Genomic DNA, 13172 nt, shown 5'->3' on the forward strand with positions numbered 1-13172 from the left:
ACTTATATTATCCAGTAGCTTTCTTTTATACACCAAAAATAGCTTTTTGGTATTCAGAAAAGCAATGTTTTAAGCTTTTTTTATTCTGAAATGATAGTTTTTCTTATAGATACGTGCTTTACTGAATTTTGAATATAATTTAGAAAATTGGTAGGCTTTGTGTGTGACGTATATTGCATTACATTTGTCTTACATATAAACGATATGAAATAGGTCCTTGTGAGTGTTTTGACCCAGAATGTTCTAACATTAGGAACAGACTATTGATATTAAGCAGGAGTTGCCCATATTGTATGGCTCTTTAAGCACACTTAAGAGACTGCAAAGTGAAGGATCTGGAAAAATACAGCACAAAACGCTAATTGTGTGTGACATGGTAGTGGCGTTCACCCGGGCCCCGTGGCTCCACGGCGTTGCCCAGCCTCCTTATCACAAGGTCAGGGCCATGTGATGATTCCTCCTCAATGGTCTGGTGAGAAAGGAAGTGCATCACCCCTGTTCTGGGATAGTTAAAGGCCATGTACATTTCATAGTCTCCTTCCCTCGGCAGTAGTGATTGTCATATAAATAGGAAAAAGAGCATTTGAATGATTTCAACTTTAACTCTTGGGTTGTTCATCCTGAATGTGGACACTCCAGCTTGTTATTGTGGACACTGCCTAGATCATTGCTCCCTGGGGTGTGTTCCCTGAAATCACAGAGCCAGACAGGAAAGAAAGGCATGGATGCCAGCGAAGCCATGAGTGAGCTGTTTCAAGATGCTTTGATGGTCACTGATGTTACTCTCGGTCTGATTTGGACAACACGGGCTTCTCTCGGGGTCTCCTGTCTCTATCCTTCTTCCCCTGTATGGTGCGCTGTCAGAGGTGCCCCCCCGATGCTTTCTCCTTCCCCAGTGGCACTTGACTTCAAAGCCATCATGGCCACCAGTGTGAGTGAGGTTGGCCTTCTCAGGGGGCCCTGCATTTAGGCAAACTTGTAACTGTGAGGACACAGCTAGGTGGGAAGGAATCAAACCACCCATTTCCTGGTGTCCCTGCCTTGCTATCCTGTCCAGTCGAAATCATTCAAACAAGAGCTTTTTCCCACTGACAGGAAGAGACAGGCAGCCCACACGATAATAAATGACTACTGATCAGATTTTCCCATTCCAACTGCCTATTTTGTATATGTGGCATAAATGAGAATTTCAGATGCCGGCACGTGGTGGGGCTCTTTTGCAAGAGGAAGCTCAGAGGAGATTACAGAGAGGAAGAAAACAGACTGGGGTTTTTCTTTTCTTTTCTTTTTCTCTTCGCCCTGAGCCGGCAAGTCACAGGTTTGGATGGGGAGCCCTCTGTTCCTTTGGCCAGTAAATTGGTAAGCCCACATTCAAGAAACACCGTTCAGAGTTGATTTCTAGTTCCCAAGCTATGTTCAAAAAAAATTTGTCATGAAGAAATTTGCCCTATTTTAAGGGAAACGATTTAGAGTGACTGCCTTTGGCTTAAGGGAAGCCAGCTTACAGAACTGAGAACTTCCCATCGCTCAGTTTACACATCTCTGGCAAAGAGAGTTTCCTTAGCATAAAGCCAATGAAAAGTGCTAACTGGAAGAATTTGGGCTTTCCCATGTGGGTATCGGTTTTCTGTGCCTTGTTGCTTTGGTACATGCTGCTGGATTTGAGGGAGAGAAAAAGCGATTGGATGAACATGAACCAATGCTCCTCACTGCCCAGGACAGGGAACTAGGTCGCAGGGCTGCTTCCTGGTGGCAGCTGAGGGAGGAGGAATATTCAGGTAATTGACGGATCACATGAAGTGTATTTCTGGCTTAAAGGACAGTGTGCTTTTCCAGAGTCATGCTCCTAACTCATTGAGTGTCTCCACAAGGACTGAAAATGAAGGCAGGGGTTTGGAAAGAGTGGAGAAGTGGAAGGAAGGGAGCAAGGTGGGGAAAGAAGGAGAGGAGGAGGAGGAGACAATCTCAGAAGGGGGGAGAGCACACTTAGACAGGAAGGTGAGAGAAGTAAAGGGGTGAGGCCAAGAGAAGGGGCAGGGAGGCCAGTGAGCGGAAGGGAGGAAGGAAGCGAGAGAAGAGGTGGGCATGGAGGTAAGAAGCAGGGGGCTTCTCCACTCCCCGGGTGACTATGGGCAAGTGACTGGATTTCTCTGTAACGGAGGATGGTAATTCTCCTCCAGCACGTTGGCAGCTACGTGCAAACAAGTGAAGCACGGTGAGAGAGTGCTCTCGGAGTACAAGGGCCTTTCACGATCCAGAACTGAAAGGTAATGGTTTTTTATTGGTCTCTGGTGTCTGTCCCTCAGGAGCAGCAATGGACCAACGTGAACACCATCACTCAGGTGAGACAGTGACTTCCCGTGTGCCTATTTCACCATATTCTGGGCCTATTTTACATAGAAGTCATGCTGTCCTCTCTAAGCAAAGCATGGGCCATCAGCTGCTCCTTCACTCAGGAGAGGAATTTTGCAGTGCTCTTTCCAGTATTTTCCTGCTCCAGCCATTTTGTTGGTGGTCACAACCACAGCCCTGCCCAGCTGAGGTCAGAGGCGCCAGCTCTGGCCTCAGAGCAGAGTCAGGTTACTTAACCCACCTGGAGATGGAGCCACAGTCTTGGGCTCACATCTCTGATCTTCAGAAAATTTGTCTTTTAGAGGGCCAGAGTGCAGCGATTCAGGCAAGCCTTACGTGACAAGATATGTCTCCAAATTCGTCTTGATACCCACGTACGCTTGCCTGGGATCCAACATAGCAATACCTTGCAGTCCTAGAAAATCGAGATGCTTTAAAACCCATAATTTATTTATTTTATTTGCTGATGAAGCTTTGAGTTCATAAGTACAATATATTGTTGAAGGTCTTTTCCCATAATGTTAGAATAAGTCCTTATCATTAAAAACATTCCATTGGAGTGATCAATAGAGTAATAACACAGCAAACTTGCTCTTAACAGGACCACATGGGAAGAACCAACTTGCCAGAGGATCAGAGCTGAGGATCATTCTGGTGGGCAAAACGGGCACTGGCAAAAGTGCCACTGGGAACAGCATCCTCGGGAAGCAAGCGTTTGAGTCGCGGCTGGGCGCCCGGACCCTGACCAAGACTTGCAGTCAAAGTCGGGGAGGCTGGGGAGAGAGGGAGATGGTCGTTATTGACACGCCAGATATGTTTTCTGGGAAGGACCACGCTGACTCCCTGTACAAGGAGGTACAGAGATGCTATTCGCTCTCTGCCCCAGGACCCCATGTGCTGCTCCTGGTGACGCAGCTGGGCCGATTCACCACCCAGGACCAGCAGGCTGCGCAGAGAGTGAGGGAGATCTTTGGAGATGATGCCATGAGACACACAATTGTCCTCTTCACCCACAAGGAAGACCTGGAGGGAGGGTCCTTGGTAGACTACATCCACGACTCAGAGAACAAAGCCCTAAGCAAGCTGGTGGCAGCGTGTGGGGGGCGAGTGTGTGCCTTCAATAACCGTGCTAAAGGCAGTGACCGGGACGACCAACTGAAGGAGCTCATGGACTTGACTGAGGACCTGGTGAGGGAGCACAGGGGTGACCACTATGCCAATGGGCTGTACGTCTTAGTGACAGGGTCAGAAGGTGGACCTGTGCAGTCTGAGGAAGCACTGAAGGATTTCAAAGAGAGTCTTATCAAGTACATGGAAATTCAGAGACGTTACACAACCACGGCCAACGCCAGTTGCCTAAAACAAGCCCTAATCAAAGCACTAGTCTGTCTTTTGTTTTGTATTCAGTTGTTTGTCAAATTGCTAATTCTGTTATTTTGTGTATTGTACAGAATGTGCAACTTGTTTTACTGCTCACTCTTTTGTATATACAATTTCTTCTGTGGCTTCCTGTTAATTATACTTCAAGAATTAATGATAATTTCCAGAAAGACCACTGGACTGGAACGCAAGACTCCTAGACTATAGGGACAGACCAGTAATTATCTGCTCACTGTCATATAGTGCATGAATCACAGGGCCTCCGTGTAATGCACAGCCTGACATCAGTGAATGTTCGAGATTCTGTGAAGCGTTTCAATCTTAACATCACCCTATTTATTAATGAACCAAATTATTTTAAAAGTTACTGTTTGTTTTGAAATACAATACCAGAACCTTTTAGAATCTGTCTACATAAAATTCCTCTCATTTTTAAATCTCTAAAGCCCATTTTATGTTCATGGAAACTCCCTTTCTTCTTCATAATACTATTTCTACTGAACTTAAGAAAAATAACAATAAAATTTCTACTCAATATAATAACAATAAGTTAACCATAAAGTTCCTGAGATGACTTGTCTTTATTTCTGTTCTATGGTTTTATCCTCAGAAGATGGTAAGTGGACATATGGCTCATTTACTCCATAAGGGATCCAATTTATGCCCAACGACCACACACAGAGACATGGACATGTCAATGGTCTGTTTTACATACATATAATTTGCTTAATGGCTCAGCCAGGTTTGATCCCTGGCCCCACTCACATCGGGCAGTGAAACACACATAGAAGCTTACACTTCAGACAAGATGGCGGACTGGGTACTCTGATGCATCGTCCTGTTAAATGCAAATAGAAGCTGAATTTATTAAAATAAACAAGACCTTTACAACTGATGAGCTCACTAGAAAATAAGGAAAACTCCAAAAGTGAAGCTAACAATACACATAAAAAGAAGGTGGAGCTAAAACTGGACTTGAGAGCCACGAGGAATAAGCAAACTCGGAAGGCAGGGTTGACCAACAGGCACACACCGATACCCATGCTGAGCTCAAGAAACTCAGCCTGGGGTGTCAGCAAAGCTGAAGAGTGACTCCGAGCCTTCTACATTATGTGAGGACCTTCCCAGGGAACTGATATTGCAAACTCATTTTTATCCAAATATACAAGGCTGTTCTCATTTTTTATTTCTTCTTATGCTCATTTTGGTAAGCTATGCTTTTGAAGGTACTTTTCTATTATATTGAAGTTGTTGATTTGCACAAACTCATAAAATCTTTTTATTATGGCTTTGATATGTACAGGAACCACAGTAATCTCTCCTCTTTGAATTCTGCCATTGGTAGTTCATGATTATTTATTTTTGTTTGATCAGCCTGGCTGGAAGTTTATGAATTTTATTAAACATTACAAAAATTTAAGTTTGATTTTCTCTATCGTATTTTCTGCGTTCTATTTTATTCCCTGCTCTTAATATTTTTTGCAGAGCAGAAGTTTTTAATTTTAATGAAATGTAATTTATCAATTTTTTCTTTCATGGATCATGCTTTTGGTGTTGTATCTAAAAAGTCACCACCAAACCCAAGGTTATGGAGATTTTTCTCCAACGTCATCTTCTAGGAGTCATAGTTTTCATTTGACATTTACATCTATGATTCATTTGGAGTTAACTTTTGTGAAAGATTTGAGGTCTGTGTCTAGACTCATTTTTTTGCAGGTGGACATCCAGCATCACGTTCTGGCATCATTTGCTGAAACGACTATCCTTTCTCCATTGAAACGTTTGCTCCTTTGTCAAAGATCAGTTACATGTGACGTAACTACAGCTGTGCTTGGATTTAAGTCTACCGTCCTGCTCCTGATCTCTATGTACCCCATCGTTTCTTTGTCCCTCTTTTTTTCATTCTTTTGTATTAACTGAGTTTTAAAAAATTATTCCACTTTCTCTCTTCTTTTGGCTTTTATTTCTTCAGTGGTTGCTCTAGGGACTAAAATATTTACCCTTAACTTTAATTCTCAATCTTGAGTTAAGATAGTGCACCACTTCAAATAAAATATTAGAACCTCAGAGAAGTTACTTCCGTTTAGCTCCTCTCCTCCCTTTGTGATATTGTGGTCCTTTTTTTTACTTCTTCATATGTTAAAAAACTCACACTATGCTATGATTATTTTGCTTTAATCAATTTCCTTTTTTAGAAACAGAGCAATAATCAAAATAGTCTTTTCATATTTCCCACATATTTAAAATGTCCAGAGACCTTCATTCTTTCCTGTTGATCCAAGTCTCTATCTGCTATCATCCCCATCAGCCTCAAGAATTTCTTGCAGTATAAGCCTGGTGGGACAAATTCTCCCTGGTTTTCATTATCTTCAAATGTCTTCTTTTAATCTTCATTTTTTCAGGGTAGTTCTGCTGAATAAAGAAGTCTATTATTTTTCTTCAGCAATTTAAGCTTGTTCCAATGTTTTCTGGCTCATATTGTTTCTGATAAGAAAGTGGCTGTCATTCTTATATTGTTCCCCTGTGTATAATATGTGTCTTTTTGCCTCCTCTAGTGATTTTAAATTTTTCTCTTTTTCTTTGGTTTTCAGTAGTTTGACTATAAAATGCCTCGGTTTGTTTTTCTTTGTATTTCCTACTGACTCTTAATTAAGATTTTTGGATTTATGAGTTGAAGTTTTCCATCAAATTTTAACATTTTTGGTCATCATATCTTCAAAACGTTTTTTCTACCCAGTTCAGTCTTTTCTTCTCCTTCTTGGATTCCAATGGCATTAGACCGCTTGATACTGTCCCATTGATCACTAGTGCCATGTTCATTTATTTTTTCAATTTTTTTTCCTTTTTGTGCTTCAATCTCACTAACTCCTCTTGCCCTGTCTTCAAGTTCTTAGATCCTTTCTTCAATGTCCAACATGCTATTAGGCCCATCCAAGTAAGTTTTCTAAAAAAATTTCAGTTATTTTATTTTCTAGTTTCAGATTTAGGGAGAAGATAGGCCCTGAGCTAACATCCGTTGCCAATCCTCTTTTTGCTTGAGGAAGATTGGCACTGAGCTAACATCTGTGCCAATCACCTGCTATTTTGCATGTGGGATGCCACCTTAGCATTAGGTGATGAGCAGTGTGCTGGTCTGTGCCCCAGATTTGAACCTGCAAACCCCAGACCGCCAAAGAGGAGCACGGGAATTTAACCACCATGCCACTGGGCTGGCCTCAAGATTTAGTTCTTTTGAGAGTTTATATTTCCCCCATGAAATTCTTCAACTCTTAGCTCATTATATTTATTTTTCTATAAATTCTTTAATACATTTATAATAGCTATTTTAAAGTCCTTAACTGGTAATTCTAATGAATGAGTCATCTGTGGTTCTGCTTCTACTAACTGACCTTATGATCATGAGTCATATTTTCCGGATTCTTGATATGTCACATAAATTTGTATTGTATTTGCGACAATAAAGCTGAAGTCTGAAGTATATGTTCACCCTGGTTTGGTTTATCTCATGGAGAGTGCAAGTTCATTTATCTGTCTGGTGGTTAGAGTGATCACATCCTTGGCTCCTAAATTCGAGTTGAATGAAAATAAGCCACCACTTTAAATTGATTGAGTTCACTTCTCATCCGGCAACCACAAAAAACCACAGCAGCTTCTTTATCTTGTCAACTTTTGAACTGGGAGGGTGTAAGGCTCCAAGTGAAAATGGTTTTACTTCACCAGCAGGGCCCTGTAACAATATGTGGATTGAATAATGTCTCGGTTTTGTTGGCCATTCTCCACTGCAGCTTTCTTAGGAAAGATAATTTATGATGGAAAGGGGAGAAGTTATCAAGAGAAGCAATTTGGGTTTCCCTCAAGGATCATGTAGATGCCCATCTATTTTGATAGCCCACCTTGTCATGAAAGGATCATCTAATTTCTCCTCCACTCAGCAAAGTCTATCTTTCTGTGGCCAGCCAACCCATCCAAACGTTTATATCCAGGCCAAGTACCTACCCCAGATAAAGGAGGCTCCCCAGCTCTCTGCTCACCTGTAAGGGCTCTTTCTTATCATGAATCCTGTTCCTCAGTGCTTCCTTGCATCCACCATCCTTTGCTAGACACAGAGAAGTACGTTTTTATTCTGTCCAATTCTTGTCATTGTGGAGGTTAAGGGCTTTTGCATCTTCCACCAACTTAACCAGAAACAAAAATCCCCCATTTTAACTGATTTTTTTCCTTTTCAAATATTCTTCAGTTTGTTTTTCACAACAACAAACCTTTCAGCTTTTTTTACTTCTTGAACGTTTGCAATACTTTCTCCTTTATGGATCCAGGATGATGAGGGCCTTTGGAGTTCTGTTTCAGTCCTTTTTCTTGATACCCTACACATTGTCTGAGTGATTTTTCCTCATTCATTTGTCTTTTTATGGCATGCTGAGGTTACTTCAAATATGCCTCTACCCTTGTCCTTTCTCCTGGTCCTTTATTAACTGAAACTCATCCTAGGTTCTCACACAAGTCTAGACTAATTGTAATATGCTTCTCTCTCACTCTGAACGTTTTTAATACGTTTGACTTCAGTGTCCCATTGTACATAATATTTGAAGATGAAATACACAACATTTTAACATCTCATTGGGATAAGACACTTCCATCTCCTTTAAACATAAAGGAAAACATGCTGTAAAATTAGGAAGCTGGCCTTGGTTCTTGTCCTGTGAAACTGAATCCTGGGCACCACCTACATGGCTGGAACTTGTAAACAAGTAAACCTTGATTGCCATGACCTCCCTCTCCTCAAAAAAGAACCAGGATCTACATGGGCATTGAAATAGTGCACCTAAATTCTGGGGAACAGTGGGGCCAATGTCTTTCAGATAGTCAATATTTGATAGAAGGAGTTATTTTCTTATAGTCTCCTCTCCTGAGATGCTATCTGGATCACTCTTCTTCCTTTGTGGCCCTAGGGATGCTGACCGTTCAGCTCTGGGAATGTCATAAAAAGACAGAGAGATCAGGTCTGAAGAATTACCCTAGGAGGTGTGAACTTCTTATTAGCATAGATCTCTTCAGGAAGGATGTTTTCCTTAAAATGCACAAATTTAACGATTTCTGTGTCATTTTACTGGATTTATAAGAACAGAGAATAAAACAGTGAACGTGTAAATATTGAAAGGGAAGGAAGGAAGTGTCAAAATAGAGGAGGAGAGGAAATAGGCATTCTGGATAGTTCTGAGACCCTGGAGTCTCAGGGCCTCAGGCCTCAGATATGTTCCCACCATTGATGGCAAGTGAGTGAAGAACAGGGGACCAAGCCCAGAGACAGGGAGAAATAATCAAAAGCTAACAGGAATGTAGAGGAAAGTGGAGATGGAGAAAGCCTTTCGGATATGAGGTGATCCCAGGGAGCACTAGCAGAGACGGGGAACACAACACAGAGACAGGGAAGGGAGAGGGGCCAAAGCAGGTGGCGTTCACAAGCATGTTACCACTGTAGACAAGGATGCAGACGTCCCCACTGTAGACAACTGGGTCTCAGTCCTGCTGGGGACCTCAGCAATTTGTGGAGACTATACCTCAAAGTTATCTCACTAGGTGGGCAGGGGACAGTTTGCTAAGCAAGGAAGCCAGGGTATTAATTCATTAACTTCTGACTGTCATTGATGAGGTCTGCTCCTGGGTTCGCCAGCTGACAACCTCAGGCTGCTCCAGGCACTAGCCAAGCAAACTCTTATAGCCAGATAAGCCCTCAGGCAGAGAGTTACAGGTGACTGAAGTAAGACACCACATGCATGCATAGGAACAGCAAATGGCAAGGAAGTATCGAAGAGGCACTGAAAGCATCTTCATGGAAGGTACATGTCGGATCTCCGAGACTCAGTCAAAGCTGATCTCCATGGCTTGGAGTAGGGTGAGGCTAGAGAGGGGCTACAGGCACCTCACTCTTAAGGAAGCCCTCACTCTCAGGACCATTCACCTGCAGGGTCAGCCCTTGAGTGACTCTGGGGTGAGTGCCTCCTTAAATTCTGTGCCCTGGACACCGCACTTGCCTCACACTAGTCTGGCGTGCTGATCTAGTGGGAGAACGAGAGCTTCCCTGCCTCAGCAATGCTGACGGAAACAGGGGGAGTGTCCATCATCCCAAAAAAGGGAGGGAAATAGTGGAAGTTGAGTCTCTTCCCACACTGAAAACTTCGGCTGGCAAGGAAGAGAGGAAAAATCAGGCCGCAGCCAGTGGACCAGGGCTCAGCTTAGCCCTCCTTCTCATGTAAAGGGACAGTGAACTCCCAAAAGTTTAAGTGAGCTAGGTGAGGTCACAGCTGCTTAGTGACATGACCAGGTCTACAGCCAGTTCTTTTGTAGCCTGTTCACCACACGACTGGGTCTTTCGCTGACCTCGCTCTCATGACTCTCTTGAGAGAAGAGAGGAAAACTAGAACTGGCGACACCAACACAGATGACTGGACTAGGCCTTGTGACAAGGTCCACTGAAGAACTGAGTAAGGCATTCATCCTCAACACACTGCCGAGCCCCCAGGTCCTTCAATAGCTGGAGCGCCTGCCTTTGTTAGAGAATGATGAGACTCTGCTTCCAGACTTTTCTGATGGACTGGACCCCAGGGTAGCACTGGCCACATGGACGTCCAGTCAACAGACAGCCGTTGAGAACGGCTAGCATATTCTTTGTCCTGGGGCAGGAGACTCTCTGGACCTATTTTATAGGGAAAAAGAAATCCCTAGAGGATAAAAGGTAATTGAAGATCAGATCAGTCGCCAACTCTAGAAGTAGAGTCAGGGCTAAGGGCCTACACCGCCCTTCCCTCCCACAGCTGTGGCAAGATATTTGGTAGATTGGCCCTGCTGGAGTCACACACCACCTTGGTCACAGCAGGAAGGAGGGTTTGCAGGAGAAACACTGCAAATGCGCAACCCAATGGGGATTGTGTCTGTCTCTTTAACTTGTCACCACTGGGCCCCCCCTCCCTGAGCTTCCTGGGCTCTGAGGGCTATGAGGCACAGTGACTTCCTCTGTGTGTTGGGAGGAACAGCCTGCTGCACTCACAGCCGAACAGAAAGCAGTAGGACAGCTGCTTTGGGGAGCCAGCATCTGAGCCTGTCACCAGGAAAGGTGAGCCCAAACTGGGAGGGAGCTGGCTGGGGAGAGGGAGGTGTGACCACCCAGCAGGAAAGTGGTTCTGAGAGCATTTACTGCCTGAGCTCCTGCATCCCACCAGGCACCATGCTCATCCAAGAGCCTGAGCACCCAGGATGATGCTTCCAGGTTTAAAGATGTCCCGAGTTTTGAGAGAGGAAGTTTATGAGTATCTTCTCCAGCCTGGAGATGCACATTCTTGTTAAGGAACAAACCTGTCTCCCCTCTTTACTCCCTTAACACAGTGAGTGAAGTGTGTGCTGGAACCACTTCCAGGAACAGGTTACATTTTGAAAGCATGCAACATTGCCCAGACTGCATACTCAGCAAAGGCAAAAGATGCTTCTCTGGACCATGAGCAATCCAACCTCAGAGCGAGTGACAATGTGGCAGATCCGGGTGCATCTGAATGGACGCCCCAGATCCTCCCTCCCCACACTGCCCACAGCAGGGGCCATCGGGAGACATCTGAGGTTAAGCTTGCTCTCCAACCCCTTCCCATGCAGGACCCCTAACCCAAGCTTCTCCCACCCCAGCGGCAGGGATGCCTCAATTTCTCCACCTGTACAATGAAGATGTTTGAATAAATAACGGTTTCCATTCTCTGATTTGTGGACTGATTACATCAGAAACACCTGATTCATGAATCAGACTCTCTGAGGATGTTCCCCAAAATGTACATTTTTAAAGAACATTCAAGCAGTTCTGAAAAACAGTAAGTTTGGGAGGTGCTGAACTAGATGAACTTTGAAGTCTCAGAGCATTAAGAATACAGGACTCACATGGTTTACGCCCCTCAACGACTACAAGCCATTTGTCACCCAAACTTCAACTTAAAAACTATTTAAAATCACTTCATATTTAAAGTATTTAAAAACACTTCCATATAGTTTTCATCCAAACTATATGGAAAAGCCAACAGACCTACCCCAGGGCTCTGTGAATTCTGTGTCACACGTTCCCATTTCCACCTTTGACAAGGACTTCTTGCTTTGGCTAAATTCTCCTTCTTTGCTCTGAATCTTCTGGATGTCTCTTCATTTCTGCTCTGCTGTCAATTATGGCAGCTTGTTGATTTCTACACACAAAATAATCAATCACAGGAGGCCTGTGGGCTGAACTTAAGGCTTGGGGAGGTGGCAGGCCACTTACTGCAGGAACAAGAGCACTTTGGACTGAGGACCAGGCAAACCTGTCATCTTGGTGCTTTGGCCAGAGACAAGGTATTCAGCAAACCTCTGCTTTGCTTTCCCTTGTGTGGTGCCAGTGGGAGAGAACACGTTCACCTGCAGTAACCAGGTGGACGACAGGGACAGGGAGAATTAAAAACGGACGTGAGCTCAGGCAGGACTCAGACAGAACGTGGGAGAGGATGAATGGTCACAGGAGGGAAAGCACAAGGTGGGCTGGAAAGGCCCTGAAGTCTGCTCCTGGTGGAGCGGCTGATCGAGTCAGGGAGTGGCTGGAGATGAGGCTGGAGACCCAGACGGAGGAGAGACTGTGCACTTGCGTCCGGGTACCTGTGGGATCCGGCAAACGTGCTCCCTGAACGTTTATTGTATTAAATGATGGTTGAGCTGGGCATCATCAGTTTACTTCGAGAAGCCTCAGATCTGGGGCAGAACATCAGGAGATGGAGGGGAGCGCCCCAGTCTCTCCAGCACACAGATCAGAGTTAGACACATTGCGAGCCAAATTATCCAGCTTGCTGAGAGCAGAGTCAGAGGCTGTCCAGAGCAGCTTGCGAGGTATGTCTGTTTTCCAATTTCCACAAACAAAACTGCAGTTTTCTTCTTGTTTGTTTCCCAGGCCAACCACCCTAGGGTGTTCCCTAAGTCACTGGGCAAATTTTGGGGTTCTCAGTGTTTTCCAAAGTCTCCTCTGGCTGTTGAACCTCCTGCGAAAACTTCATATGTAAGGCTCATGTGACTGACACAGAATTACCTGGGAAATTAACATCTACAGCCACCTCACTGATGCAGAGTGAGTGTCACGCTCTGCGCTCTGCTGCTGCACTTGGAGTCCCTGAAATGACAAAGCCAAGTTCTCAGCCTCACTCCAACCCCAGCCCAGGCTCTTCCCAGGTTCCTCCCTAAACTCAGATGTTCAGGGGCAGGAGGGAACCGTGGCTTCCTCACTGTGGGGTCACCAGCTCTTTCCACTTTGCCTGACACATTGTGGGGAGTTATACCTATCTGATGAATAAATGAATGAGAAACGAAAGATCAAACTGTGTTTGGGACTCTTGCAGGTAGCATGGGAGGACGGAGGATGGTAAGAGACGAAGAAACTGCCTATGGTAAGA

General features: G+C 44.4%; 2 protein-coding genes across 9 annotated transcripts in view; both read left to right on the forward strand.

Annotated features, from left to right (window-relative positions):
- LOC123287442 (GTPase IMAP family member 1-like) overlaps positions 1-13172 on the forward strand; it is a 221816-nt gene that overhangs the window by 195331 nt on the left and 13313 nt on the right. For 3 of the 6 annotated variants that reach the window (XR_011505272.1, XR_011505274.1, XM_070515723.1), the window contains exons 1-2: positions 12097-12615; positions 13119-13166. Coding sequence is in view for 4 of the 6 variants with exons in the window: in XM_070515723.1 (XP_070371824.1) it covers positions 12501-12615; positions 13119-13166 (163 nt within the window). In the remaining 2 variants the exon portion in view is untranslated. The other 3 variants (XM_070515757.1, XM_070515740.1, XM_070515748.1) reach the window with 3 other exon arrangements.
- Positions 1148-5214, forward strand: LOC106831133 (GTPase IMAP family member 2). 3 transcript variants are annotated; one of them, XM_014841180.3, is made up of 3 exons: positions 1148-1359; positions 2307-2342; positions 2954-5205. In XM_014841180.3, the coding sequence occupies exons 2-3, from the start codon at positions 2315-2317 to the stop codon at positions 3937-3939; spliced, it is 1014 nt and encodes a 337-aa protein (XP_014696666.2). In that variant the 5' UTR covers positions 1148-1359; positions 2307-2314; the 3' UTR covers positions 3940-5205. The 3 variants fall into 3 exon arrangements, with proteins under 3 accessions (XP_014696666.2, XP_044622143.1, XP_070371823.1); XM_044766208.2 differs by lacking the exon at positions 1148-1359 and adding an exon at positions 1415-1778 and having other exon boundaries at positions 2954-5214; XM_070515722.1 differs by lacking the exon at positions 1148-1359 and adding an exon at positions 2009-2091 and having other exon boundaries at positions 2954-5210.

This window comes from Equus asinus, chromosome 1 (assembly GCF_041296235.1).
Source record: "Equus asinus isolate D_3611 breed Donkey chromosome 1, EquAss-T2T_v2, whole genome shotgun sequence".
Taxonomy (NCBI): Eukaryota; Metazoa; Chordata; class Mammalia; order Perissodactyla; family Equidae; genus Equus; species Equus asinus.

Excerpts from the sequence above, each read along its gene's own strand:
- LOC106831133 (XM_044766208.2), top strand. The coding sequence starts at position 1,700 with ATGCTCCTCACTGCCCAGGACAGGGAACTAGGTCGCAGGGCTGCTTCC. Across the intron at positions 1,779-2,306 it reads GAGGGAGGAGGAATATTCAG|GAGCAGCAATGGACCAACGT; the intron begins GTAATTGACGGA and ends TCTGTCCCTCAG. Across the intron at positions 2,343-2,953 it reads ACGTGAACACCATCACTCAG|GACCACATGGGAAGAACCAA; the intron begins GTGAGACAGTGA and ends TGCTCTTAACAG.